The following is a 24,773-nucleotide window of genomic DNA, read 5'->3' on the forward strand; positions in this document are numbered from 1 at the left end:
TGTTTCATCCCTAAATAAATCCTGTTGGATTTTCCATACGAAGAGTCCTCTCAGTTCACTGGTGAGGCATTGAATACAACATCCAGGCTTGGGTGTCTGGTGGGCTGAGGGAACTGTTCAGGGCAGAGACCCTCTCAAGAAGGTGGGCATCCCGACAGTACCTGCCCACGGTGTGGTATTGCACTAAATAGTTATTTAGTTGTTTGCACTGGGTGTTTTGGCAATTTGCACTGTTCACATGATTTGTGTATCACATAGTTTGTTCTTCCCCCTTTCCTATCACATGGTTTCTCTCTCACCCACCCCTATCCCCAATGCCCCCCTGCTGGTCTATTCCCCGGTCAGTCCCTCCCCTTGCCCCTCTCTACTGGTATCCCATTGGCCGTGGTCCTCCTCTGCCCCCCATTTCCCCGGGCATAAAAGTCTCCTGAAATCGAACCATGCCCACGTGGGAAGTCACCGGAGGTGTCCCTGAGCAAGTCAATAAACAGAGGACGCCCATCCCTATATGGAAAAGAGCGCTTCTCCATCTTTTGCTTTGGTCTGTGTAACACTGTGCAGGCCAAGAGTGGACCCAAACAGCCCACCCAGAGATGGTCTTACCCTGGGGGTCTCCCGCAGTGGAGTTGAGAGTTACACACTAATGCAGTACAGGATTTGTCAAACATTAAAGACAAAGTCCCGGGGCGCCGTGGCCACGTACCTCGGGGCCGGCTGCGGCGTTTCCGTCTGCCCACGGAGGTGCTGCGCAGCGCGGGCTGCAGCTGCCCGATCTCGATGGGCGTGTTGGTGCGGAAGCTCTCCTTGAACTTCTGCATCAGCGACTCCACCGTCTCCTGCGTCACCTCGGGAGCTGCAACACCAGCAAAGGGGCTGTGGTTACAAAACAGCTGGGCCACCGTGTCCCCTCTGCCCATGAATCTTTTCCTTGTGTGAGCTGGAGCTGGGTCCTGTGGTATTTTCAGGGTCTCCCATGGCAGGAAGGAAATGATGAATCTGACTCCATGTTCTTAGAAGGCTAATTTATATTATATTATATTATATTATATTATATTATATTATATTATATTATATTATATTATATTATATTATATTATATTATATCCTATTTAATATATTATTTTATATTTATTTTATTATATTACATTATATTATACTATATTATGTTATATTACATTATTCTATATTATATTATATTACATTATGCTATATTATACTATATTGCATGATGCTATTTATATTGTGCTCTACTAAACTATACTAAAGGATACAGAAAGGATACAGACAGAAGGCTAAAAGATAATGATGAAAAGCTTGTGATTTCTTCCAGAGTCCTGACACAGCTGGACTATGATTGGTCATTTAGTCAAAACAATTCACATAAAACCAATGAAACAATGATCAGTTGGTAAACAATGTCTAGTGCTGCCATGCTGGGAGACAGAGGGAGAGCATCCACCCAGCCAAACCAGGCAACAGAGAAACAAGGTTCAAACTCCCTGCCTGATTCAAGTGCCAGCAGTGGGAACCATTTCAGAAAAGCTCCAGAAAGAGAGAGAGCTAAGGGACCAGCTGTGTAATGTCTTTGAATTTTCCAGTACCAGGCTCCCCCAGGAACCACAGATCAAAGACAGAGCTCCCCAAAGCCCCTGACGTTTACAGCAGGCACAGCTGAATCCTGTAGTGTCAGATGCCCCAGCAGGCAGCATCATGTGAGGAAAAAATATATCCAGAGCAGAGAAATGGTCTCCAAAGAGCATCCAGTCCCATCCCCACAGCACACATCCCCCTGAGGTGCCAGGGAAGGATGCTGGGGTGGCTCAGCCTCCTGCTGCCGTGTTCACAGGGGGAAGTCTGACCCTGCAGCTCCCTTGCCCAGCAGAATGTGTGGCAGGGCCTCCCCTGAACAGATGGAGAGTTATCCAGACCTTGGGGCTGTGTGATACAGGACTTGTGGAGGTGGGGCAGGGAGCTCTGGAGTGGCTTGCACAGCCGAGGCTTATTTACTAAAAGGAGGCCAGGAGGAGGAGGGGACCATGCCTTCAGCGAGGTCTCAGCAGTCTCATGGCCCCTGCTGGGCTGATGGGACCGTGGTGACTGTACCCATCTGGCCACCACACTGGCACAGCCATCCTGGGGCAGCTGCTCCCACACCTGTCAGTGGAGCAAACACCAAGAAAGGGGGAGTGGGGAGGGAGGGGGGTCCCTCAGCCCCTGGCTGTTTGGGATGATGCTGCAAATAGTGCAGGAATTGGGAGCAAAGGGCTGGTGCAGCTCACTGCTCTGCACAGGTGTGCCAGCACATCATTGCATTGGCTTCTCTGTGCCCCTGAGCTCAGGGGTTTGGAGAAAGGAAATGGGAAAGGGAAACAGGAGGGAGGAGAGAAAAGTAAAGCAGGGGAAGAAAAGGGAAAAAAAAAAAAGAAGAGGGAAGGGAAAGGAAAAAAAAGAAAAAAGGAATGAAGGAGAAATGAGAAAAGACTCTTGTTGACATGATATCAGCAGGAAGAGTTTGGCATGGGTGGGCAGCATAGAAAAAACCCTCAGTGACAAATGAAAGACAGCAGAGCTTCAACTGTGTGAGCATGAGGGGTGAAGGATGAAGGGAGAGCCCTTCATGCACTGCCAGCAGTGCCAAAAGGGAGAAAGAAGAGACCACTGCACCATAATGGAATGAGACAGCACTTGCTGGGGCTGTTCATCACATCCATGAGAGAGACTGCAAACCAAACTGCCCTCTGGGCCTCCCCATGGCAGCCCTTGGAGGTTCCAACTGGTCAGAAAAGGATGGGAAGAAGCACTACTGTGGGGTAAACAGTGGCCTTAATAATTTGCTTTAAATACAAGCCAGCCCTGCATTGGTCAGGCAGTTGGATTAGCTGATCCTTGTAGGTCACTTCCAACTGAACTGCTCTATCCTACACAACCCTGCAAGCCCCCCTGGACTGCCTGTGCCAAACTCAGGCTCAGCCAGCAGCTCCTGGCACCTCCACAGCTCCCACATGCTGCTCCCCAGCACGACACAGCCACGTCAGCCGTGCCCAGGCGCCAGCTCCTCCCAGCGCTGGCCGAACACGACACATTCCAGAGGAGACAGGGCTGTCCTCCCCTCCAGCACAGCTTGCCAAACGCCTTCTCTCCCCTCCCCAGCTCCCAGGATAAATCCACCCGGGGCTGCTGAGCTCACATCTCCGTCACTGTGCTGAGAGATTCTCCACCCAGCCTGGCAGAGGTGGTGGGATCCGCCCCGAGGCTTGGCACGAGGCTGTGATCTCCATCTCCCCCCAGGAGCAGGGGAATCACGAGGCTCTCCAGCCCCCACAAAATCAGCTTCTCTCTCTGGCAGCACTTTAAGGACGCAGCTGAAGGTCACCCTACCTTTGCAAAGCACAGCACACATTCCTGACGAACACCTCCCTCCTGTCCACCCCCATATTCTATTTGAAAAGAGATTTGCTCTCCTTATGGCTCCCCTATTTGTTTGCACGTCTCCCAAAAAACAATTCCTACCCAGAGCCATTCTCTCCTCCTTCCTTTCTGCTGGCACAAATTGCAGTGGGAAAATATGTTGTTTGGCTTTAAAATTACAATGACAACAACAACAAAAAAAGTAGTCATCAGCTGAACAATATGAGCAATGTTTGGGTAAAAAATATGTTGCAATGGAGATGGGAAGCAGCAGCATCATTCCAGCACGGCCAGGAGAGCTGCACCCTCCCAGACACACTGGAGGGGTATGGGGGGCTGCTCTGGGGACATGCCACAAGCAGGATCTCACCATCCCTGGGGGCATTCCACATCTCAGAGTCCCAGGCTTGGATCAGTACAACCACTCACAAACCCTGTTTGAGATATGAACTATTTGTGAGCCCCCACCAGTCACACTTGGGTGTTGTCTCCACTATTCCAAGACACTCTCAAGGCACTACAAAACCCCTCTGACTATGCAACCTGTTCCCAGCCAGCAAAGCCAGGCAGTGATGGAAACACACCTTAGGTCTCAGAAAAAAGCTCTCAGACTGGCTGAGGTGTTTTAGTCTTCAGATGTGGCCTTGAGAACCCCAGTGGAGCAGCTTCTCCCCAAACCAGGCTCAAACCTCGTGGTGCCATTGGGTGGTGGAGAGCTGGGCAGTCCTACAGCTTGGGTTTTGCATCTGATTAAAACAGAACAATGAGGTTTGTGGTCTGCAAAGGTGACAGCTTCCCCGAGCCTCAAAGTCTTTGGTGTCTGGCTTAAAGGTTCTTTTCCTGGAGCCACAACCACCCGTGCTCTCCTCACACAACACCTGCATGTCCACAGCAGCTTCTATCAAAGCTTCCCACACTAGGTATGGACTAAAATGCATTTCTATAAAATACAGGTTTTTAAGCATCTGGTTTTCCCATTTCTCTCTTTGATTTCTGGCTGTCAGAAAGGAAGTTATTGATCCCTCAATATTAACAGTGGCCACAATGCTCCCAGAGTTTCACAGAGATGAATAACTCCAGAGCATCTCAAGAGCTGCTCGACTGAGCATTTTGCAACAAGACAAACTCAATCAAGGATTAAATGGAAAAAGTTTGGGCACAATTAGAAGTCATGGTCAGTGGGGTTTTTACCTCCTGACCTGCATGGTAAAGTGGAGGATGCAGCCCCCTCACCTCAGACACTTGCTCTTCTCAAAGACTCTCCTGCCCTTTCACTGACCACTTCCAGTATTTATCAAATAATCTGCTTTTTCTAGGCACAGGGCAGAGGACTCTCCTGAGAACCACTGACATGGGCTCTAAAGGTCTAATAAATCACCACGTCCCTAACACACCATGGGAACACCAGGGAAGTGCCAGTTTAATAACGTTATAATTGTTTCCTCCGAATCAACTCCCTGATATTCAGCAAGCTCATTTTGATGTTTCTCGATCAATATTTTAGAAATTTCTGTTCCACAAAGCATTTCAAGAAATTGACTTTCTGATCCTATTTTGGAACAAGCATAAATTTCACAATACTGGAAGTTTTCCACATGGTGGAAACCCTGATTTCTCACCAGCTCTAAATAATGGGTGTTTGTTGCTTTCCGAAGCATGAAATAACTAACGGTGTTTGTTCTGAGACTGGGATGTGGACTGATTTTCAACAGTGCCACCCTGAAGGTACTGAGCTCCACAAAGCACAGAGCTTTAGTAGCATAAAATTAGGTAATTACACTGATGCTGATGTGATGACAGTGGGAGAGATTTGTACAACAACTTCGCACGTACTCAGAGGAAAACACATCTGGGGAGCCACATCCTGCCACAGAGCAAGGGAATATGGCAAAGGCAGGAGGAACACTGGGAACTTCACCTCTCCATGTGTTTCTCCAGTCACCAAACTTCTCTGGAGCAGGACAGCCTGTCCCCTTTGGTCCCCTGATCTCCAGCACTCCCTGTAAAGTGCCACATGCAGCCACTGTGTCCATGAAACCCAGGGAAGCTGCTGGTAGCATTCCACAGCCAACTCAGGACATATAAATCTGTTTTATTTAAATACATATATATAAATATATCTCCATATATATACTTTTATTTAAATGTATATATCCATGTATATATATGGATATATACAAAAACATCAAAAGCAAGGATGAAGGAGGATCTCCAAATAGCTCTTTTATGAAATGGGGCTCTCACACAGCAACAGAAGGAGAGAGGAACCCAGGAGCATTTTGAAAACAGCCTTGTATTCCATGTTGACTTTTTCTTTCTTCTCTCTCTCCTGGCTCTTTTTGTTGAGTTTTAAAATAGAGGCTGTATACATCTTTTTTAGCACAGCTATTAATATATAGCTATTAATACACAGCTATTAATATATTAATAGATTATTATATACATTAATAAATCTGTCGCTATAAAAATAGATCTTTATACGCAAAAGTCTGATTTCAATTGCAAATTGGAGGGGGAGGGAAGCAGAAGTAGAGATAAAGTTTTATTCAAGATGTCTCCTTTGAAGGAAACTGAACAAATGTACTTTCCTCCTTCATATATTCATGAGATGACTGCTTCCCTACCCTGTTCTCCACCACCCTCAGCTCCGGGCTCGGAGCCAGCACAGCCCTTATCTGGTACGAGGCAGGGAAAAAAAAAAAGTCCTGATAGGATCAGAAGTTTTCAGTAGTTTAACAAATCTGGGAAAAAGTCTCCATTGGGTTCTAATAAAGCTTTAGGAGTGTGACAGGAAAGGGGATGCCGGGAAAGGCTGGTGTGCAGTGGGACGGAGAACAGCATCCTGCAGTGGGGACAGGGACCCCAGGGCACCCCAAAACCCTTCTGGACATGCACCCACTCTTTGCTTTTCACCTTTATTGCCAAGCTTTGCCATTTCCCCCATCTGCACGGAGCAGGAGAGAACATCTGCAGCTCCCATGCTCACTGCAGCTGGGTGGGCAGGAGCTGGCAGGACCCCCATCCCACTGGGAAGGGATGGGCAGAGCTGGAGCCCACGGCAGCACCCACCCGGCACCGAGTGCCCTGACCCTTCCTCATCCTCTCTCCAGTCACGGCGCTCAGTCACTTCCCAGCTAATTGCCTCCACTCATGTGTGCAAACTCGCCGTTTACCGGGAAATGTCACGGAATGTTAATTTCACTCGGAACACGCTTCCATGTTTTTATGATGGGAAATGAATAAGCATTGTATTAATAGCATCATTTCCAACTCCAACCGCAGCCGTGGCCCCGTGGATGGAGGCTGTGAGTTACTCATCACCCTGCACATTCCCTGCCTCTCCAGCTCCCTCCTTTCCCTCTCCCGCCCTGCTCCCCCCACTTCTCCTGTTGGTAATTAAGATAATGCAATGTAATTATCAACATATTAGGAAAGATCAAACGCTGAAGAGCTGCGGTCCAACAGTCCCGCCTCTGCTTACACCTCTGCCTGGAGAGCACATCTCGAAAACTGATGGGTCCCTGCACTTCTGGGGCTGCTCCAGCTGCTCCTTCCCAGGAGCTGTTTCTGGCCAGGAAACCCTCAGCTCTTCATCAGGGCAAAGACTTTCCAGCACACCCCTCCCCTAACATGTACAGGGCATTTATTTCTGTATCCCATTTGTCCTGCAAGGAAAAGCCTTTGGTGGTGGGGTGCTGCCCCATCTTCCCCCAGCCCAGCACTGAGGATGTCCAGTCCAACAGAGACTCCAGTTCCAATTTTTTCAGCCCTAATAAAACCCTTAACTTAGGGGTTTTTATGAGACATCATAACTTTTTTGCTTAGGCAGCCAGCAGAGAGGATGAGGGAAGATGGGCAGACCCTCAGTATCAGCTAATGCTCCTCAAGTTATCAAATAATTGAAAAGTTAAATAAGAACCCTCTGGAGGAAGCTTCCCGATTTGGTGCTAATGGGCACACGGAGCAGTCAGGGCTAATGTTGCATGGAGAGACACTGGCTCGAGAGCACAGCACTGACCTCCAGCTCCCTCCCTCCACCACACAGCTTCTGCAGCTCTGCAGAGCCAGAGGAGACATTCCCCATGGAGCCAGCTGGGGCAGGGACTCACTGAGGGCAGGAAAATGTCCCATCCTCATCTGTCTGAGGAGCCACTGCTGGGGGATGACTCTGGAGGCAGCAGCACTTTGTCAAGTGAGTGTGAGCGAGTGTCAGCACCCCAAAAGATGGACCTGGGCAGGACAGGGCCCCAGGAACAGCCACAGCTGGACAGTATGGGTGGGAAATGTGGCACAGTGGTCCCTGGCCAGTCTCCACCACTCCCCAGCTCCATGCTCAGCAGCATGGTGCAGAATGCAGAATTAACTTTTCAGTTAGAAAATACATTTCCTCTGCCCAGCGGACAAGGTGACATTTTTCACAGGAGTGACAATGCTGTGCCATGTGCCAGGATGAATGAAGGAGAGGTGCCAACACACAGGAGAAGGACAAACTACCAAAATCTCTCAATGTGGCCAGGAACTTCGGTTCCAAAAGCAGCACCAAAAGGACCAACAACCTGGGAAGGGTGGAGGCAGCAGATAATGAGCTGAGAGCTGGTTTGTTGGCTCAGGAGAAGACCTGGGAACACCCAGAAAGCCCAGGATATCAAAACCAAACCTATTCCAAGCCACACAGGTAAAGAAGTGAGGCTGAGCACTGCCACATTCACAGGACCCAGTGGGAGAGTCGCAGCAAACGCGGTAACTCAGCGGGGCCGTCAGAAAGGATTGATTTGAAGCACCTTGTTAATAAGTTTCCTCTCCCACTGGTCCTTCAGGGAGGTCAGTGCCTAATGATAAATGGGGCTGGAAGGTGCCTGCAGACCCAGTATCAGCACAGGTGCCCAGCCTCAATCCATCTTCCTTAGGAGCCAGCTGACAAAACCGTCTCGGTGCCGTAGCCAGGTGAAACACAACCGGTGGGAAGAGGACACGCAAACAGAGGGAAGAGGTGGTGCTGCAGCTGCCCTCCCTGCTCCCTTCCCCATAAAACCCACAAGTCTGGGATGGAATGATGGGCAAAAATCTCCACATGCCAACTGGTGAAGGCCAATGCCACTAAAAGCCAAGGAGAAAAGGGCTGAGTGCTGTGGTTTAAGACAAACCCATCACTTGCTCAGGTGACAGATCCAGAGCAGCCCCAGCCCTGAGCCCCACATCCCAAGGGCTGAGTCCCAGCCAGCATCTGTGTACTTCCAGTAGAAATGGGGAACATTGTGGGATTGTTCTCCTTCATCCCACATCCTCTTCTGATCAGTCTGACTTCAGGAACCAGTGGTAGGTTTTCACTCCATGCTGATCCCATGGAAGAACCATCCTTGGAAGTGTCCAAGGCCATGTTGGATGGTGCTTGGAGCAGCCTGGTCTAGTAGAAGATGTCCCTGCCCATGGCAGGGGGTTGGAACCAGATGATCTTTTAGGTTCCTTTCAACCCAAACCCTTCCAGGATTCTGTGACAGCCCCAGTCAGAGCTGAAGCTCTCCCAGGTCCTCTGCATTGCACACAAGATGCAACCCAGAAGAGAAACTCAGGAGAGGCAAGGACACCTGAGATCCCCAAGGCAAGTAAACAACCATTATATTATTTTTTTAGATTTTCCATCAGAGGAAAAAAAAAAAAAAGAGAGGGAAAAAAAAAGAGTCATCTTGAAGCTAATCTTGGTCAACAACTGTCCCACAGCCCAGCTACACTTTTAAATAATGTAGTGCTTTATCAAACATTCATAGTGATGCACAAAGTGATGAACAATGTGTGCCTGGCATTTATATAAATATAGCTCCTGATGGCTTATTTTCCTTGGACAGCCAACACTTCACAGCTTATCTTCTGTGAGCTTGTGATTTCGCCTGGATGGAAAACACTTTGGACACCTGGGGAATCAGGGCTACTGCACATGAAACTGCCATGACATGCCCCCTGGGCATCTGCAGCCCCACAAAACTCCACAAATCCACAAAATTCCTCATTCAAGAGCTGCTGCTGACTTGAGGAGCCAGAAGTCAACCAGCTGTGGCTGGAAGAGGGGGCAGCCAAGGGTATTTCTTCAACTTGGGATGTTGTGGAGTATCAGAGTGAGACCAATCCAAGCCTTGCAAAGCAGAAGACTTCACAAATCCAGTGTCTCTTCAGATGCTCAGCAAAATGCTGGCATAATAAACCACCCTGCTTCTGTTCCAGTCCCTGTGGCACCATTCAAAGCCACTTTTCCAGCTGCTTCTTCCCTCCTCTGCCTCATCAAATTAATGAGCGGGTTGTAGCAAAGAGAGGGGAGAAAAACATTAAAACTTATCAGGAGCCCACCCCAGCAGCCTCTTCTCCACAGCAACAGTTGCCATGAGCCAGGAAGAGCCCTGGCTGACCCAAGTGTTTAAACCTTAATTAGTTGTTAAGCATGGGCCACAAAACCCATGAGCCAGGGGGTGCAGGACCAGAGGAAAGCCCCAAACCCCAGGAGGGCCCCTGTCCCTTCTGAGCCATTCTTAGAGGCAGGACAGTGCTGGATATGACTCTTGTGGGAGAGATGTCCTGAGGGTGCTCCCACACATCTGTGATGCTGCTTTGATCACTTCCTTGGGGGTGTGAGGGAGGGGGACCCTGTCCTGCAGCCCCACCATCCCTCCCCCCACACTGGGGAGGACAACTCAGATTTAGGGTGGAGGTAATCATTTCAATGGGATGAACAAAACAAACCTAAAACTCCAGCCTGGCACGTCTCCATTGAGATCTCCAAAGACAGTTAATGCATTAATATATTAATTATGACTGTGTTTATCTCTGCAAAGCACAGCTTTTCCCTGGCAGGTCAGGACATTTCAAATCCACACTGAGGCCTGAGCTGGCATCACCACAGAAGCAAAGACCCAATGGCATGGCTGGTGTAACCTCTCTAACTGGGGCCCTCATTCCCTTCATTAATACATTCAATTCAGTCCCAATTGAATGTGCTGGGCTTGAAAACAGCTTAAACATCTTTATTAACTAGAGACACTACCTAAGCATGTCTGGAAGTGCCTCCTTGAATTAGGAGCCAGTTCCTGCCCTGTCAAGCCCCCACCTTTTTTTTTTTTTTTTCTTTTTTTTCATTTCTTTAAAGCTTAAAGTTGCAGCTGTTTTTTTTTTTTTTTCAGACAGGGCTAGAGGACTGTGAAAAACCACTTTTCACTGGCAAGCTATGAGAATATACATTTTCAAAGGTCCCTATAAATTACAGGAGGAGTTGGCTGGGATTAGAGCTGGGAAAAGCTGATCATGTACAAAGAGGGTCACGATCCCATCAGGTCACTGGAGAGAAGAGCCCCAAGACACATCAGATGCTGGCCTGACGCAGTGTCCCATTTTAGCCTCCAGCCCCAGCAAACATTAAGCCATCAGTTTATTTATTAAAGGCTCAGAAAGCCTCTGGTTAATGCTGGGAATCAGGGTGGAACTGCAGCTGACTCCATGAGCCAACAGCAGCAGCAGATGGGGGCTCCCAGCCCCAGCATGGGCACCAGGGATGGCACACCTTGGCACAGCCATGAGCCCAGCCTGGCACCATTGTGTCCTCAGGGACACCAGGCTGTCACCTCAAGGACATCATTATCGGGCCAGACACCCAGTTCCTGTTGCCTGAGTGCTGTCCCTTCTCCAGCATGGAGAGCAGCACCATCACCTGTCCATAGTGAGGGCATTGCCCCCAACTCACACCCATCTCCAAATCTCACCTCCAAGACACTTATCAATGAATGGCAACTCTAGGGAACAGCTTGACTACCTGCCCTCCTCTTGCACAGCTCAGCCCCCAAAATGTCCCTTTCCACATCCCCAACATCCTGCCCTCCAGCCACAGCACTGCCTTACCTCTCCCCAGAGGAGTCTCCACTGGAAGGAAAAACAATTCTGAGATGCAGACACCAGAACAGCTCCTCCAGTGCTGGTGGGGGCATAGGAAGTCTCTCTTGCCCTCATCAGGATCCATCCCCTGCTTTTTGCTGTCACCTCAAAGCCATTTGTCTTCCCTGCCTAAATCCCTTCTCCCACAGTTCTCCTGGGCTGCACCACCCAGAGCAGCTTGGCTGGGAGCCTGGGGGGACCACAAGCCCTGACATCAGCAGTTCCCAGTATTTCCTTATGCTGCCCTGCCTGCTCTCTGCCTTGGCTCCCTCTCCAACCCCTGGACCATTAAATGACATGGCCAGGGCTATCAGAGCAGCCAGTGGCAGAGTGGAGCTGGATCCACATCTCCAGGTGCACTCTAGGAGCCAGTTCATCTTTCAGGAATGCTCAAAAAGCATCTCACTACCACTGCTGAAAAAAGCATCCATGGATTGAGTAAGAGAAACTTCAGAGGTTTACCTGAGCCAACACAGCAGGGGAGTAGTAAGTCCAGGAGAGGAATTCAAGATGAGTGCCCAAACACAGCTTTGATATGCCCATGGTATTAATCATTGGAACCATCAGTAATAAGTCCTGGCTCCTGTCTAGACTTGGAGGCCATACCCAGACTGCAGAGCCTGTGAAGCCAACACAAAGGCCTGCTTGAAATGTTCTTTTTTCAAACATGAAAGAACCTGAGAAATAAAGATGGGTCCTTTGTTGCAGGAGTGGAATTGCAGACAGTCGATTTTCAAGTCTGATTTCTCCTCAGTTTTCACCAGGCAGAAGTTCTATTCCTTGCTGATCCTTAGGAGATTTGGTTTGGCAAAATCTTCTCTGAGGAACTTGTGGGTAATCCCATACTGAGGTTGCTGGGCTTTAGCTTTGTTTGCCAACTCCATCGCTGTGTATCCAGGCAGGGATGGAGCAGTGCCACCTGCAATGGACTGGGCCCAAAGTGCCTCCAACAGGACTTGGTGACAAAGAGAAAGGGCTCCTGCTGCTGTAGGATGAAGCTGTGTCTGTGAGGATGAGAGCTGTGTGCATTAAAAGAGAAAAGCACGTGAGGAATTCCCAGAGGGATGGAGCTTGAGTCCATCTGCTTGGGAAAAGCAGGAGAGCAGAACTCATGAGGAGCATGGACTGGAAACTCCACAGGGAAGTGAGGACAGAGGAGGTGAGGAAGTGACAGCACCTGCACAAATCCACCCAAACTCCCATAACCACTGAACCCCATGTACATACTGGGGCTGCATTCAGAGAGGGAGGGTCTCCCCAGCAAAGACCAAGACCCCAGAAACTGCACCCCACACCACAGACCCCACCTGGAACCATGCACACCCATGAGCACAGAACCCCAGAGACCTGTTCATTGCCAGAGAGAACCCAAACCCACGAGGAGACAGAGCAGTCCCTGCTCCATCCCAGCTCAGGGGATCCTTCTGGATAATTAGGACAGCCTGGCTATTGCTTCCTGCCTCGCTCCATTTCATTTTATTATTAATAAAAAAAAAAAAAAAGAAGACTACTTTTCTACTTTTCTTCCTAAACTGCCTTGGATTTTTCTTCTGTCTAAATTCATCTGGGCTCTGTACAATGTCACCAGGTCAGCTTGTGCTCCTGCTGCAATTCTAATTTTGTCAGCTTTACATTTTCTAGGCAGTTGGGAGATTTTTCTTTCTTTGCTCTCTTTTTTTTTTTTTTTCCCCAAGTCAAAAATGATTTTGCATAACAGTAATAACATTAATGGCCCTGCACAGTGCATCCAGATTACAACTGCAGCTAGGGAGAAATAAACATCTCATCTTTGCCCTGCTGTTTATCTCCCCACAGCAGAGCCTGGTATCAGGTCAGAACCTGTAATTTCATTAACTTTATCACTCAGACACGCTTGTTGCTAGATGTCATTATTCAGCACATCACTCCTGTGTTTTGTTTGTGCTGGGATTCACTTCAGATGCTCTGCCACCACACGGGAGCATCCCTCCCATCCACATCACTGCCTGAGCTGGGGAGGAAAGTTTGGCTTGCTGAGCTGTGATCTGCAAAACATTTGTGCTGCTCAGGCCTCCTGGGCAGGGACTGCACAGAGCAGACACATCCAGAGCAATTCCCTGCCTCATTCCCTGACTAGATACATCCAGAAGTGGTGAACAACAACAAAAAAAAAATTAAAAAAAAAAACACAAAGAGAAAAAATGACCCAACAGACACCAAGAGTGGGGTGTGCAAATCCCCAGTGCTGGGAAGAGCACCTGCAGTCAGTCAGGGCCCAGCACAGGGGGAAGCTGCAGCACAGGCAGCTGGGGGGTGAGCAGAACTGCTCCATCTCCATTGGATTTGCCATCCCTGGTAATTAATGCTGGGAAGTGACACTTGAAAGAGCCTCTGCTGACAGCCCCTGTGACGAGAGCGTTTGGAGCCCGCTGACAAGTCCCAGCTGATGCCTTATCACAAGGCAGCTCAGCAAGGAGAGCTTTTCCCATAGGAGCTGGTGGATTCCCTGGGATGCAGGCACAGCTCCACAGCCATCCCCAGTGAGCACAATGAAACCTGGCAGTGCCAGCTGGGCACCAGGGAAAGGCTGATCTCGCTGTGGCACTACAGCCACGCTCCAGCTGGGTGTCCCTTAATGCCTCCACCTTCAATCCAGCTGCAAAGCCAAGCCCAAGCAGAACTGGCTTCCAGTCCCTGGGGATCTCCAGGTACCTGGTGTCTGCTCACACCAGCTGCAGCTTCTCCGCCCCACATGCCCCATCCCCACAGGAACCCAGCTGTGACTGCTGCTCGTGTGCAGGGAGCAGCATGTCTGAGCCACCACATTTCTCCTGCCTGTGCCACCAGGTCAGAGTGGAAAGCCCACAGCACATCTATTTATATCTGCAGTCTAGAAACCCTAGATCTGAACCACAGCCACCTCATCCTGGGCAATGCAGGCTCTAAGCAGCTTCAGCAGGGAGGAGTAAGCAGCACAAACCATAGCTTGGCTCCTTGAGCAGAGCCTCATCCAAGAGGGAAAAGTGCCCATCTGGGAGGAAGCATACGGTGAAGTGGCACAGTGTGGAAGGATCAGACTAGGCAAGGCACAAACCTGCCTCGATCCAAGGCACAAAGCCTGACAGCATCACAAGCAGAGCTGGTGGGAGCATTTGGGAACACCTCTCCCAGCTCAGGTATCCCACAGGCAGCTTCCAGCTTGGGGCAGGGGGTTCAGTCTGTGTAAATTCATTATTGCCAGTTCCTGAAGCCCTTGGATAGTTTAATATTCTGCTCTAGATCTTGTTTGCTATTTTGTTTTGAAGAGCACTGAAATGCAGTTACTGCTGTCTTCCCCACTCACACAACTCTAAATAATTTATAGAAAAGCAAAACAAAGAAGAGAATATGAAAGAAGAAAGAAGGTAGCTCGGTTATGAGATATGAAGGCTTTCATTTGTTCATTCTCACTGAGCAGAGGGTTGAGGAAACATCTCTTAACCCCATGGGCTGGTAACAGCCAGACACACACCAAGAGATGCCAACAGGGATGCTCAGAGCAGCACTCAAGGATGGCAGATTGATCCCTGGGCACCTCCAAATCTGTTTGAGCAAATATCCCCATCACAATCAGCACAGTCTTGTTTAAAAGGGGACAGAGTAAAGAGCATTTTAAGGGTGGAAGATTATCAACCTCAGCCACCACTTATGACCATCACAGGGGCAGGGAGCTGCTTTCCAGACACACTGCACCACCTAGGCTATCCCTGGCTCCTCCATGGAGACAAAGAGAGTCCTTGTCCCCATCCTTGCCACTGTGGCTGCTAGGTCTGTCTGAAAAGCCCTCACTAGAAAGGAAAGATGGTTCAGCGCCACACCAAGATCCCTTTCCTGCACAGAGCAAGCCAGCACATCCCTTCCTCGCTCCTGCTGGAGTCACTCACAGCACTAATATGCTTTGCTTTTGTTTATTCAAATGCATTTTTACTGTGCATTGCAGGTGAACAATATTAAATGGCTCATAATAACATTTCAATAAGCAGAGGTGGGTGTAGCAGCTTCTGACAGACAGATTTTCCAAATGCAAGCAATCAAGCACGCCTCAGCCGAAATCCCCTGGGGAACGCGCTGCTCCCTGTCAGAGCTCAGTGCATCCCTCTGGGTGTCAGAACTCAGTCCATCCCTCTGGGTGCCCAGAGTTGCCAGGACCCTGCCAGGGGGCTCAGAGACCCTGGCACACAGCCCAGAGCACCTGGGGATTGGATTTTGATCCCTGGCGCAAATTACCACCTTTGTATGAGGACCTGAAAGTCACAGAAGTTTGAATAGTGTAATAATAAAATGATCACAGGGTGAAAATGTAGATTTGAGGGTTTTTGGTATGGGGGTTTTGGGGACAAGATGGAGGAACTTGGGCATGTCCAGCCTTTCTTCTTCTTCTTCTTCTTCTTCTCCATTTTCTGCAATGATGGTGGCACTTTGGGATTGGTTTAGAATAGAAGTGCACTGTCTAACATAGGTGATAGGTATTGGGAATTAAGTGTCAATATGTTCTATGTAGTTTGTAGTATAAAAGGACAACACCGCCTCGGAGGCGGTCACAGTGCCTGTGGCTGCCCTGCTGAGCAGATCTTGGCTGGGCAGAAAGAAAATTTTATAGATAAGAATTAATAAACAACTTCAAGACCAAAAACTGAAGAGCTCTGACTCGTTCTTCAGACGTGTGGGCCGAAACAGAGACCATTCCCACATCTCAGGGCAGCAATTAACAACCAAAAACCCGAGAGCTCCCCAGCAGAGCGGAGAGAGAAAAGCCACAAACCTTTCTTCTCGTAGTCAGGCTTCTCCTCCCCTCCCCTGCCCAGGCTCTCCAGCGTCCTTGTCACCTGGCTGCCAAACTCATCCTCCCTGGCGCTGGGCTCTGCCCGCCGCGGCGTCTCCTCCTCCTCCTCATCCTCATAGTCATCCAGGATGGGCGTCTCGCGGATGGGCACGCCGATGACGGAGTTGTGGGCCTGCAGGCGTGAGTTGCGGAAGCTCTCGCGGGCCTGGGGCCCCAGCAGCACCGAGGGGATGTAGTGGATCTCGTGGGTGGCCTCGGTGCTGGCGCTCTTCTGCGGGATGCGGCGGCGCTTGTGCCAGCGGCGCTGGGCGTACAGGGCCACCATGAACACCAGCAGCAGCAGCAGCAGCGCGATCAGCCCGCCCTGCAGAGAGAGCACAGCGCACTGTCAGGGGGGCACGGGGGGGTGAGGGGGAGCTGCAGGGTCCATAGAATCACAGAATGGTGGGTGGATGAGATCCTAAAGCCCATCATTCCACCCCCCTGCCATGGGCATGGACACAGAATTCACAGAATTCACAGAATCACCAGGTTGGAAGAGACCTTCAAGATCATCAAGTACACCCCAACCCCTCAACTCAACCCTGGCACCCAGTGCCACATCCAGGCTTTGTTAAACACACCCAGGGATGGTGACTCCACCACCTCCCCAAGCAGCCATTCCAGAACTTTATCACCCTTTCTGTAGAAAACTTTCTCCTGCTATCCAATCTGAATATCCCTTGGTGCAGCTTGAGGCTGTGTGCTCTGGTTCTGAGGATGCAGCCCAGCCCCAGCTGAGCACAGGCACCTTTCAGGAGCTGTGAGAGTGATGGGGGCAGCCCTGAGTCTCCTTTTCTCCAGGCTGAGCACCCCCAGCTCCCTCAGGGGTTCCTCACAGGGTTTGTGTTTCCAGCCCCTCTCCAGCCTCGTTGCCTCCTCTGGATGTGCTCAAGCATCTCAATGTCCTTCCTAAACTGAGGGGCCAGGACTGGACACCATCCACTAGGGCAAGCTTGTTTCACACCCCATCCAAACTTGAACACTTCCAGGGATGGTGCACCCACAGCTTCCCTGGACAGTCTGTTCCAGTGCTTCAGCACCCTCTGATAAACCCCCAGAGCCCCCTTCCATCCACAGCCCCTGAACCACACACAGGTGGGTTCCTGGAGCAGCCACCTCCCAGGTGTGAGGTCATGGGCAGGTAGATGAGGATGCCAGGGGTTGTCACTGTGCTATTCAGCTGGGAATAGCACAGTGACACCCCCAGCTCAACTCTGACCATTCTCACAGGGACTTTGTTCTTCCCACCTCACTCCTTGGGACCCCCAGGACCCCTACATGGGAAAAAGGGAATGGGGATGATCACACTCCACCAAACTCATTAAAACAATCCAACCATCACCCAGGAGCAATAAAGCCTTAGCAGAGACACACATTTCCCAAAAATGCTGGTGCAACAAATGGCCCCTCACAGGCAATGCTCCCAAGGCATGATTACCCCAGCTCCAACATTTTTGCTCTGGTTTCCCTGTGGTTTCAAGATCAACTGCAGAGGTGGGGCACAGCACAACATATTCCAGACTCAGACCTTCTCTACTAAGCTCTTGTTTTTCCTCTCCTAAAAATTTTATTCAATACAGCTCTCAAAAAAGTTAACATTAAAAATAAAAATCTTTAACAAAAAAAAAAAAACAAAAAAAACAAACAAACAAAAAAAAACACTTCCAAATATCTGTATGTACATGGAAGTAGCACATCCTCTCAAGGGAGCCTGGCTAGGGAGTAGCACAGGGAGCCAGCCCTGCCTCTGGCTGCTCTGGAAGTTAAATTCATCCCCATACACACAAGAGCTGTGCCTGTGCCAGCTCCCAGCCTCTTAATCTCTGCAGCATCAGAGCAATTTTATCCCGTGGCAGACAAGCAAGGCAGGGCATGTAAATCAGGAGCAGCACGGGCGACCAGGGCTTTGCAGCATGACAGGAACAGCCAGGGCAGGGCAGGCCTTCCTTGGGCACCTGGGATGCCGCGGCCCGGAGCTGCACCCGAGCTCTACAGCAGAGCAGAGGCGTGGAAATTCCCTCTGCATTCCATACAAAGCACCGGGCTGCACCTGGAGCACGGCTCTGACTCCTAAACAGGAGCAGCTGTAAGGAGGTGAGTCGCTCTAGGACACAAAATAAAATGATGCCGACACTGGAACCTCCAAGGTAAAATGAGGGCAGTTTATGTTCTGACTCCAACATTTATAGATTTCCAAAAGTGACAGTGGATTGGAGGGCGACAGTGCCACCTCTCCAATGACACTGGACAAACCAACAGTCCATCAAATTTCTCCTCCTCCAGAAAAGATTGTAAAACAATAAGTTATATCCAGAAAAGCGCGTGAGAAAGCTAGTTACAAGAATGTAAACATCAGAAGGCTTAGAAGAATTTAAAAAACCAGGGTGACAGAGGTGGCAGTGGAAAGTTTCACAGGATGAGCTGCCTCAGGAGATGTTTCCCTGCACCACAACCTGCCACAGAGGGGGCCCAGCCCAGCATGCCCCACATCAGGATCCCCTCCTCTCCTGAAAATTTTCCTAAGAGATGCAGGACTCAGTGGGCCAGCAAAGACCCACCATGGCCTTCCATGCCCAGAAACAAGAACCAGCATGGACACCTCAGCCTGGGAGAGCAGACAGGAGTTTCCTTGGATTTGCACAGTGCCTGATGCATGGAGACCTCAGAGCATCACAGAGCCACCCACACCCCCTGGCATCTCCTCAGAAATCCAGTTTGCAGGAGAGAAACCGTGGCACACCAGAAAGGAGGACAGGCCAGGCTACAAGGACACAGCAGGGCCACAAACTTCAACACAACAAACACCACTGCAAAACCAGGTCTGGATCATGTGCCAGCATCTTTACAGCAAAGAGAGGGTTCTCATGGTCCAGAAGGGCTTCAGAACACTTCTGGATGTGATTGCTGGGAAAAATCTTCTCCAAGGCCTTCACCACCAAATCCCTGAGCTGCCCAGCTGGGTATCACTCACTCCTTTGTGCACTCTGCTACTGGAAAGGGCTGCAGGGCAGAGCACTCTGCACCCCTGGGCACACAGGCACTCACCCTCCATGGAAAAGCAAAACCAGAGACATCCCAGATGCTCAGAAAAGGTCAGAGTGACAGAAAAAGCCTTGCAGGAGGAGCAGCTGTGCCAGCTGGAGCCAAGGAAGGGCTTTAGGCACCCCTGGCAGGCCTGGGGCTGTGGATCTTCCTGGCTGGGCTCAGCTTACATTTACCCCTGGGAAATGTCCTGGAGACAATAAACCTGTTGGCAGGTTTATTGTCAAAAATAGATTTTTGGGGTTTTAGAAAGGGGGCTCAGGGTCCCAAGATGGAGGAATTTGGGTGTGCCCTGTCCTTCTTCTTTCTTCTTCCTAGCTCCCATCTTCTGGGTGATGCTGGCACTTTTAAATTGGTTTAGAGTAGAAGCTCACTGTCTAACACAGGTGATAGGTATTGGGAAGTTATAGTAAATATTGTACACGTAGTTTTTAGTATAAAAGTTAACATCGCCTCTGAGGATGGTCAGAGTGCCTCTGTCTGACCTGCTGAGCAGACCTTGGCAGGCCAGAGAAAGAATTTTATAGATAAGAAACAATAAACAACCTTGAGAATGAGACCAGAAGAGTTCTGACTCCTTCTTTGACTGCTGGGCTGGGAAAAGAGACTTTCTAACACATCTCAGGGTCACTGTGAGCAGCAGAGCTTCTGAGAGGCTGGGAATCTTTATTTAAAGATCTCTCTGCTTGGGAAGACCTACAAGAAGACATAAAGAGGTTCCTGGTGTGCCGTTCGCCCTCTGACTCAAGAATGACAGGGCTGGCTCAAGGAAGCCAAGGGCTCCCAGCCCAGCTCCAGCTCCCACATCCTTAGGGGATGAGCCAGAGATCTCTGCTCTGCCAATGTCCCCTGGGAAAGGCTGGGGGTGCCTGTGCCAGCCCCCTGGGTGAGCACCAGGGGCTCATGACAGGCAGCTCAATTTCAACATGCTCCTTTAGTCCCTGACCCCTTCCTGGCAGCTGCTTGTTTAACAACACCACACATACCTGGAGAGCTTCCTGGGAAAAAAGGGGGGGGAAAAAAAATAGTCAAACTTAGGAGGCGTTCAAGCCAGCCTCATTTTAATCTATTTTTCGTGTTAAATTATCCAACTGAGGGAGCGGGAGAGAGAAAGGGGAAAGAAGGGATAATATGAGAAATGTTTTATTTGACAACGTGTCATTGGGAAACTGATTATTTCTGTCTCCGAGCTTTTTAATATTCCCAAACAATGGCCGAGCCGCGTGGGGATTTGGTATTCTAAGGCTGGATTTATAATACTCTGTTCTGCAGTGATAAGAACACGGGCCTTTAATCCTCTGAGCTGTGAACATGCATATTCTCCCACGTAATGTCCTTCCTGCCACGCTCCTGCTGCCCTGGGCTGGCCAAGCAGGGGCCACCAGCACCAGAACATTGCCAAGGCCCACAGGAGAGGAGAAGGAAAAAATGGTGAAGGTGCAAATATTGACTTAAGAGTAGCAAAAACAGTTATTACAGAAGGGAGAAGGAAGATGGGGGAGAAGAGGGATGGTGGGAACAACCCATGTGTGGAAAGAACTGCAGGGCTTGTGGCACCAGAGCAAAGCTCAGCTGAAGCTGAAGAGCAGCAAGGCTGGTGTTGGAAAATTCCAGGAAATTCCTCTGGCTGCCCTGGAGGACTCGAGACCCTGCCAAGGGTCTCAGAGACCCTGGCACAGAGCCCAAGACCCCTGTGCTTTTGATTTAGCCCTTGGAAAAAACAATTACCAACCTTTATATGAAGAATTACAAGTCAACAGAGTTTAAGTAGAGTAATAGTTGGTTTGTCACGGGGTGAAAAATAGATTTTTGGGGTTTTGGAATGGGGGCTTGGGGTCCCAAGATGGAGGGATTTGGGCATGCCTTGTCCTTTTTCTTTCTTCTTGATAGCCTCCATCTTCTGGGTGATGTTGGCACTTTTAGATTGGTTTAGAGTAGAAACTCACTGTCTAACATAGGTGATAGGTATTGGGAAGTTATAATGTAAATAATGTACACGTAGTTTTTAGTATAAAAAGATAACACTGCCCTGAGGACGGTCAGAGTGCCTCTGTCTGTCCTGCTGAACAGACCTCAGCTGGCCAGAGAAAGAATTTTATAGATAAGAAACAATGAACAACCTTGAGAACGAGACCAGAAGAGCTCTGACTCCTTCTTCAACTGCTGAGCTGGGAAAAGAGACTTTCTAACACATCTTGGGGTCACTGTGAGCAGCAGAGATTCTGAGAGGCTGGGAATTATTTGAAGCCCAGAAGGAAAATCAATGGGAGAGGCCACCCTGAAGCCCAAGAGATTGGCCCCTCACATCAATTATGAAGGCTGCCAAGCTGTTGGATTGGAGGGCTGTCACTCTGTAGGAGCCTCTGAGATGCTGAACAATTTCTGGGCAGCAAGAGGATGCATTGCTGCTTTGAACACAGCCCCCAGCCTGCCCTACCAAGCCAGGGAAAGACAAGGGAGTCCCACTGCTGCTCTGGAGTCCAGAAAAACTTCCTTGTAGCAGCCTCTGGCCTTTCCAGCTCTGCTCCCCACAGTGGTGGGATGTGCTGTGATCCCTGGCAGGAAGCCCCTGTCCCTGCAGTCACACAGAGACAGCCCAGCTGATCAGAAGTCAAGCTCTGACAGTCTTCCAGCTGCCACACCAAAAGGGCTGAAGTCACAGAAGAAAATCCCAGGGTTGGGATAGTTTGGGCTCTTATACCACAGCATCCCTTGTGTAGGTCAAAGCAAACCCAGTGCTAAACAGCACAGCACTTAAATCTGTGCTGACCTGGGCACCTTCCTCCCAACACCAACACAAGTTTTTGTCCTCAGGCAAGAATATCCCTCTTTATTTCCTAACTTGAAGCCATTTATTGTCCAACACTGGGCTGGCAACCAGCCCCATGGCTACTGAGCTGCTGCTGGATGGAGCAGGGCTCCCACAGCCACATGGCTCCAAGGACAGTCCCCAGGGCTGCCCAAGGGTGCCCCATGGGCTGAAAGAGCCCCCAGTGCTGGAGCATCTCATCCCCTGCACCATCCCAGCAGCTGAATTAAGGTGAGCAATCAGGTCCAGCAATAACACACAACCCTCGGGGCTCTTCACGCTGTGTACTTTTCCTTTCTTTCCTTTTTGGCTGTAAAGGTAATTAAACACTAGCACAATTTACCAAGGGGTGTAGTGGATTATCCATCACTGTCAATTTTAATTTTTTTTTTAAATAAGCCTGGATGCTTTTTTGAAAAGTCATACTTTATTTCAAATGAGAAATAGAGGCTTCAGGGCATTCTTGCACCCTGTATAGCTCTGAGGGAGCAGCAGATGATCCCATGGTGCTATCTTGAATTCCCCTCACCCAACAAATGATCCCACAGTCCTTTCTTGAATTCTTCTCACCCCAATTTTGGCTTTCCCACAATTCAGCTCCACAGCATCTTATCTCTCATCTGGGGAACTTCATCCCCTCCCAGGCAAGCCAGACACACAAAGCACCACCAGACCCTGGATGCAAAGAGAGGTCAGGCAGAGCCCACCCCCATGCACAAATCACAGCCAGTCCCTGCCAGCCCAGACTCCACTGCAGCAGTGATGAGTGGGCACCAGGCAGGGAAACTGAGGCACAGCATGGGCGGGGGAGCAAGGACAGACAGCAAGCCAGCATGAAGGCTAGAGGAAGAGACAAACACCAAGATTAAAATATATACATATATGTACTCCAAAGAGATCTGGATCCAGTCCTCACTCCAGAGCAGTCAACCCCACCTCTAAGAGACAGCGATGATACACAGGGCAAATCTCCTAAAATCCAACATTTTCTCCCTGTACATTTCAAATCCCCACTGCAGCACAGCTTCACCAAGGTGCCTAACCACACACTCAGCTTTAAAAATGTGTTAAATTCCCATTACAGTCCATGAGCCTAGAGCACACGCCTCAGCGCCTTGCTGAGCAGGCACAGCTCCTTGAATTGCAGCCCAAGGAGAACTGCACATGATATCTCTTTTTTCCCTTCTTCCCACAGCTCACTACCTCACTGAGCTGCAGATATGACTGGGGCACTGCCTTCTGGGGGTGTTGTTATCACAACTGTGTCACCTGAGGTGACAGCACCCCTGAACCACCCTCTCTGAATGGGTGCAAGGAGCACAGGATGTGGCCCAGGGGTTTGAGAGGAAGGGCTCCCACAGGATGGCTCCATCCAGACCCTGCAGATCCTCCTACCATGCTGTACATCCACACTCAGGGCATAAATTTCATAGCATATACAGTCCTGTAAAGTACAACACACACACAAGCAATGAGAGTTACAGTTGCTGTGGGAACAATAACTTTAAAATCTCTGACTCTTCCATGATAAAAAAAAAAAAAAGAACAAGTCAGACAAGTCACATTTTCATACAATTTTTTTTTCTTTTAAAGCCATGCTCAGTTTTGTTTTGCTGTTTCATCCAAGAAGGGAAACAAAAGAAGGAGTGAACCTGCCAATCAGGCTTTCTGTGCTGCTCAGACATGCAATGTGATGTTCCAGTAAATGTTTATTTGAAAGGTCTCCCAGGCACTGGCTGTGTGCAAGCACCAAAACACACAACCCTCAATCACAGTCAACGTGCCTGCGTGTCCCGAACTGCACATCTCGCTAGGATAACAATTCAAAATGACTCCTAATCCATTTTTATTATGTAAAAAAAAGGCATTTATTTGCAGCGAGCTGAAAGAGGAGGGCTGGAGGTGATTTTATTAAGTACCTGATTGCTGGCTCTTTTTAAAGCCGGGGCTCAGATTGCATAAATTGTGATTTTAATGTGCGCTAAACGGTTCACCGAAATGGGCTGACCTGCTAACCCAGAGCCTGCCCTCAGAGAGGGGAGCTTTTAAAATTCATAAGGTCTCCTGCGCTTGCGCTCATGTTTTCCTAATGTGGGCAGCACAAAGCTGAGACAAAAACAAAAGATTTTCCTTTCCCCCTGAGGAGTTTGAGTTACAGAGCCCCAGTCCTGCTCCACGCTGAGCCAACAAGAGACCCCTGCACGTGTTCACCCCACTCAGCTCATTTCCACCCCACTCTCAGCTGTGTGTCAGCCCTGTTCCAAAGAGGAGGGGAAATTCGCTTGAATTAAGGAAAAACTACCTGGATTTTCAATAAAAGAGGCCACCTCACCCACAGTAAGTGTCTCCCGCTGCTGGTGAGGTTTTACAGACCAGGACAATGTGCTGCAGGCTGAGTGTGCCCAAGGTTGTGGCAACACAAAAAAGCACCTCCCAATTATGCACAGGGCTAAAGGAAAGTCCCTCAGGTGGACTTTGAGGGGGACCTCAGTCCCTCCCTGACACAATGTCCCTCCCTGCACCATCCTCAGCACAGAGCCCAAACCCTGACTGTCCCCAGGAGCTCAGCTCAGGTGTGGAGCATCCCCCTGCCACAGCCACAGCCCAGCAAAGGCAGCTCCTGCCAGGGAAAGGGCGAGTGGGAGCCCACCCAAACTGACTGTGTGTGGCCCTGATACCTTCCCAGCTGAGAGCGAAAAGCAGTGGAGCCCTCCAAGGTTCAGTTTAAGCCTGGTTTCACTGAATCCACCATAACACCTC

At 49.7% G+C, this 24,773-nt stretch overlaps 1 protein-coding gene across 1 annotated transcript in view; it reads right to left on the reverse strand.

Moving 5' to 3' along the window:
• Positions 1 to 24,773, reverse strand: part of ASTN2 (astrotactin 2) — a 351,752-nt gene that overhangs the window by 250,186 nt on the left and 76,793 nt on the right. Inside the window, exons 3-4 of the mRNA XM_066563103.1 lie at positions 16,100 to 16,484; positions 704 to 853 (exon numbers count right to left, since the gene is read on the reverse strand). Of these exons, the coding sequence (XP_066419200.1) occupies positions 704 to 853; positions 16,100 to 16,484 (535 nt within the window). The remainder of the gene's footprint in view (positions 1 to 703; positions 854 to 16,099; positions 16,485 to 24,773) is intronic.

Source organism: Molothrus aeneus, chromosome 19, assembly GCF_037042795.1.
Source record: "Molothrus aeneus isolate 106 chromosome 19, BPBGC_Maene_1.0, whole genome shotgun sequence".
NCBI lineage: Eukaryota > Metazoa > Chordata > Aves > Passeriformes > Icteridae > Molothrus > Molothrus aeneus.